The sequence below is a fragment of the Lactuca serriola genome, chromosome 5 (genome assembly GCF_051521515.1).
Source record: "Lactuca serriola cultivar US96UC23 chromosome 5, Lser_US96UC23_V15, whole genome shotgun sequence".
NCBI lineage: Eukaryota > Viridiplantae > Streptophyta > Magnoliopsida > Asterales > Asteraceae > Lactuca > Lactuca serriola.
In genome coordinates, this window is record NC_136412.1 from 189,248,619 (window position 1) to 189,254,190 (window position 5,572).

The 5,572-nt window shown below is 31.0% G+C and overlaps 1 protein-coding gene across 1 annotated transcript; it reads right to left on the reverse strand.

Annotated features, from left to right (window-relative positions):
• Positions 1-528: 528 nt before the first annotated feature.
• LOC145053385 (DUF21 domain-containing protein At4g14240-like) lies at positions 529-4,553 on the reverse strand. Its single transcript, XM_079001423.1, has 13 exons — positions 4,171-4,553; positions 3,627-3,703; positions 3,319-3,402; positions 3,091-3,204; positions 2,805-2,888; positions 2,622-2,693; positions 2,440-2,507; positions 2,049-2,136; positions 1,768-1,841; positions 1,393-1,675; positions 1,226-1,272; positions 1,068-1,143; positions 529-823 (listed from the first exon to the last, which is right to left on the reverse strand). Exons 1-13 carry the CDS (start codon positions 4,409-4,411, stop codon positions 713-715), a joined length of 1,419 nt encoding a protein of 472 aa, XP_078857549.1. The 5' UTR covers positions 4,412-4,553; the 3' UTR covers positions 529-712.
• Between the last annotated feature and the right edge of the window lie 1,019 nt (positions 4,554-5,572).

Genomic DNA, 5,572 nt, shown 5'->3' on the forward strand with positions numbered 1-5,572 from the left:
TATAGTTGGAATGCACATAATTAGGATTTGATATAGTTGTGATTAGGGAGCTGATTTTAATTGATTTGCATTGATTATCTTGCCTTCTTTAGTGTTTATATTGTATATAAGTATGGTTGTTTATTAATAAACTAGGTGTAAAACTCATGTATTACATGAGTTCATTTAAAAGAAAATTTAAATATAAAATTCTAAACATTTAAAAGTTTGAATTTATTAGAAAAATTAGAAAAATATTGAATTATTAAAAATAATGTGTTTTTTTCTTTTTTAAATTTAAACAAATAATTTAGATAAATAAACAAAGGAAACTAATAAAGTTTTAATTTAGAAATCTTAAAATTAAAAAAAACTTAATGAATAAAATTGATATGCATTTATTATTACATTTATTATAGTTATTATATTTAAATATTATGTGGAATTTGATAAAATGTAAAAAAAAAACCACAAAATGCCATGTCGAATTTTTTTTTATTGAAAATAACCACAAAATGACATGTGTCCAAATCAATGAGAATGTGTCACTTGGCAAAAAGATTTTCATTTATTAGAGTAGACGAGATAACAATATTTTCTCATTATTATAATGTAACACACACACACACACACACACACACACACACATATATATATATATATATATATATATATATATATATATATATCCCTCCTGCACACAAAAACTGTCTTTTACAAGGCTTTGACCATTTTATGTCTCTTTTCGAAGCAAAGGCTCAACAAGAGCCCTTTGCAACTTTAATGAATTTGAATCACCCTCACCCGGCTTCTTTGGAGTTTGCCCTTGCTTATTTTGGGCTCCCTAATGTATTTAACAAGAACAATATTAGCAAATTCGGGTTTAACCAAAAGCAAGAAGATGAATATATATATATATATATATATATATATATATATATATATATATATATATATATATATATATATATATTCATCTTCTTGCTTTTGGTTAAACCCGAATTTGCTAATATTGTCAATAATATATATATATATATTATTGACAATCTATTATTTTATATTATAAAAAAAAGAAGATGATTTCTTACAGTATTAGAAGATAATCTCCGAAATGAGGGAGCACGGGCTACATATGTAGCAGCTGCAACTGCTGCTACACGTATCCTGTTGAAAGCAAATATTAGTTGGTTTTCTTATTTTCATAAAAAACAGAATAACATATTATAATTCTATAAATTTAATGTACCTTTTATGCACATCAATATATTCATCGGTCTCATCTACAATCTCCTCCTGCATTCATAGAAAAATTTTATTTACCATATGTTTAGAATCTAAAACGCGGGTAGATACTTTAAACTACACATGGGATTTAAACATGCAAATTATGTGTAAAGGAAGCAACAAAAGAACCTGAAGAAGTTCCTCAAATACATCTTCTAAAGTGATTATACCAATGACTTCACCTTCTTCAATGTCCTCAGTTAAATAAGACATTCCATTAGTTCCAACATCCCCTAGCTTAGCAAAAATTCGTGGTTCCACATCAATTGCTACATTCTCACTATTTTTTGGTTCTTCTTCAAGTGTAGGAGGTCTTTGACTTTTTCCTTTTGTTTTGACTACAGCTGCCATATGACTACTTCCCTTTTGGAACTCATTTAGTATGTCATACAGTGGCATGTCAGCTGGAACCCTATTTTAAAAAAATAGAATATAGTGATTGATTGATTGAGGATGAGGATGAGGAGGGCATTTATTTCTTTTTGAGTTTAAGAAGATGCAAACCTTGGAATTCTTCTAATGGAAACTGCACTTACTGGAGTCTCAGTTTCTGCTCTTACAGTAAGAAGACTTTTCACCTACACCTCAAACAATGATAAAATCAGGAGATGCCTTGTGTGTTATAGCAAGAAATAGCAATGTACACATATGACATTTCTATAGTTTGATTGAATTTTGTAAGTATAATGAAAGTAGGATGCTGTATTAAATAAATCAATGGAAGTTTGTTGCTATTTTTGTTGCATTTAAATGATAATAATTATTAAAAGAGAGTGAGAAGTTACCAATAGAAGTCCAATAACATTTCTTGGATTTCCAGAGTAAACAGGAACTCTGCTATGACCTCTTGCAAGAATCTTTCCCATTGCTTCCCTAACATATTCCAAAAAAAGGTGATATATATATATATATATATATATATATATATATATATATATATATATATATATATATATGCTATATTGGCATTCTATATTATTGAATTTAGTTCACAAGGTGTACAAGGGTAATTTAGTTATTCACTTTATCTTAAGTAGAACTCTAGCAAACATTTGGAAAGGTAATGAAAAAAAATCTGCTGCCTTTTTAATCATGCAAGCTTAATAATTGTCAAAAGAAGACAAAATGATAAGAAACAAATATAATAATGTACATGAACAAAAGTACAAAACTCACCAATCTAACTTTGAATTAACGTCCAATGAAAAAGTTGACTCAATTGGTGTCATTGCCTCCTCTGCAGTCTGATCAGACAAATCAATGATTACTTTAAGAAAGTAATAATTTACACCATAAATATAAGAAAAAGAAAAAAGAAAAACCAATGTTATAAACTGAAGGTTTATTTCATTTGATACCTTTTCAGTTAAATCAAGTGCTCCACTGATAATTGTGGTCTCATCATGAGTCAGTTCACCTCCTTTACCTGCCTACAATAGAATTAGGATGTTATTCATTGCATAAAAAGTATACACATAAGGATTTATTTCATCAAAAAAAGAAAATTTTATATGCTACATGCTTAAAAGATTAGAATTAACCTCTAGGCCATGGATGGAAACAAGAGCTTTCAACTGAGCTCTTCTAAATAAAGCATCATTATGTCCCAATACCAAATCAAGAATCTGGAATCACAAAATTCTTTTAAACATAAGCTGTAATGTTCTAATAAAACTAGATTGTATATATATTTAAATTTCATTATTATTAAGGCATTGGATTTCTCAAAGTAAAATGATTTAAGAAGAAGAAATGAAAGTAAGAAGCTATAATGAACATATAAATGAAAGTACATTGCTATTTCTTGCCTTTAATCCTAAAATTTACCTTGCTTATAGGGTAAGCAATTGGATAGCAAATTATCATCAAAATACGTACAAGCCAGATAAAGCTAGAACCTATAGCAAGTCCATATCTGGTACATAATGCTTGTGGAATCACCTGTCAATGAAAAATAAACTGTAAAAAAAGTTATACATATACATGATTCATGAAGAAGAAGAAGAAGAAGAAGAAGAAGAAGAAAGAAGCTAAATTCTGAATTTTCTAAGTTACCTCTCCAAAAAGTAGGACAAAAGTTACAGAAAGCACGATTGCAACAACTTGATGGAAAATCTTGTCCAAGTATATTGGTAGGGCCTGAAGATTTGCAACAGAATAATAAACCATGTACATCAAAAAGGATCTTGTGAAAAATATAATAATAGTTAATAACAAACTTTACAAGGATTTGCTTGTTTAAAAACTTTGATGTGTGTACTTTTGTCAAATGGTTATTAAATGTTAAAGTAACCAACCACATCTTTTGAGAAAAAAGGATTGATCTAATTCTAAAAACACCATTTAAAATCTTAATGTATTACCTCCATGGAAGCTGCATTGCATAAAAGCAATGTTACAAGAAGTTGGTGTTGTTTCTGAACCACTGGAAATATGACAGCTGGAGAAGATAATGTTGCATAAAACCAATATGAGAGGTCAATGGATGCCATTGTCATGCATAGAGACAGGTTTTACATTTTTTGGCACTCTAAAAAACAGATCATAAATGCTTTTATAAAAAAAACAAAAAGCATATTTAAAAAAAAAAAAACTGTCGATGCTTCTCTGCTCGACTAGAAAATAGAAATCATTGATTGACTTGAAATTGAAAATGGTCAGATAAATCAAATCATATTTGAATAGAAGCATAGTTGATGTGATTCATGTAGAGATTAATCCTAGTCAAAACCTTCGTTTACAAGTTAAATTGAATCCGTATACAAATTGGGACCCTAAATAGATATGTAAGGTTCAAAAAGCATAAAGAAATTGGAAGAAGGAAAGCATACATTCAAAATAGGCATCAATCACGTTAACTAGATAAAGAAGTTGAAGAATTAAGTGCGAATTAATAAATCAAAAAACCTGCTTGTTTTTTCTCGACGGGAGTGCCGCTGCGCTGGAGGATTTCGAGCTCGACGAGACCAAGAGACATCAATCCTAAGGTAAGGCCGGACATGATGCCGGCAAAGATGACTAGCAAACACGAGATGCCAACGTAAACGTAAAACATCGCCGATCCGAATTCAATTTCTGCTCCTAACATCGAATTGCTACTGGGACTCGTCACCATTCGTATCAACTGTACTGCGTTTATAAAATGCATCCTGTACAAGAAACAATGGCGACTTGCTGATTCTCTGGCAACTCTTTTTATATTCAACAACTCTTTCGAGAGAAGTATTCAACGCAAGTGATATCAAAATATCTCTCGCTCTCTCTGTTCAATAAACAACTCTTGATATTTAAATAACTAACAGAACTGAGGTAGCTGATTGATCTTTTTAAAATATACCTTGTAACAGGTCAATGTAAAATATATGTTTTTTTTTGGAAAATGCATATCTCTTTTATATGTTACAACACCTATAATTTATATTTTAATAACACTTGTATTTTATTTATTAATATTATGTTGAGACCCTACAAACTTATATTTTTGTTTTAAAAAATTCTTAATATTGTTTTTGGTAGATTATAAGTTCATTTTCTCATGTTAAAAATATTATTTTAAGAAAAACTAAGGGTAATTCGTTTACCCTTGCATTGTCGTCAATCAGATAGTCACATTAACAGTTTCATTTCTCCTTCAATCGACTACGGCCTTCTCCTTAAGGATGAATGTAGACAGGTACCGCCCTAATTGTTTGGAACGAGAACCAACGGTTACTATATGTGGAAGGAATCTAACTAAGATTTGGAATTTTAACTTGTTTCATAAATCGTGAAACTAGCTACCTCCAATAGGTAGTGGTTTTTACTTTCCTTATGATGATTTCTTGGAATCTTCAATTGTAGAAATTGTGAACATATTGACAATTTGACTAGGTGTGCATATCACATCCCGAATCCCGAAGTATCAATCTATTTATTTATTAATTTTATCATTGAGGATTTCCGACTTACGCGGGGCGTACTAACCATGTATGTCGCGCTTAAGTCTTTAAATGAGTCGGGACGATGCATCGTATGTTGGGCATACAAGGGAGTACATTGAGACAAGGTCGGCCAGAGAGTCATGAGGAGCATTGAGATAGTGCTCAAGACGATCGAGCTTATCCAGCAAGTTAGATAGAGATTGTTGACAGCCCAGAGCCGCCAGAAGAGTTATGCGGATCTGCAACACTCTAAGCTAGAGTTTCAGGTTGGAGATTTGGTGCTTCTAAAGGTATCACCCTGGATGGGTGTTATCCGCTTCAGGAAGTGGGGCAAGTTGGGTTACAGGTTTATTGGCACTTTCAGAGTGTTGGCTCGTGTGGGCAAGGTA

Coding starts and splice junctions, on each gene's coding strand:
- LOC145053385 (XM_079001423.1), bottom strand. CDS start 4,411: ATGCATTTTATAAACGCAGTACAGTTGATACGAATGGTGACGAGTCCC. Junction 3,205..3,318: donor TTGTCCTACTTTTTGGAGAG/GTAACTTAGAAA, acceptor TTTCATTGACAG/GTGATTCCACAAGCATTATG. Junction 1,273..1,392: donor TATTTGAGGAACTTCTTCAG/GTTCTTTTGTTG, acceptor CTATGAATGCAG/GAGGAGATTGTAGATGAGAC.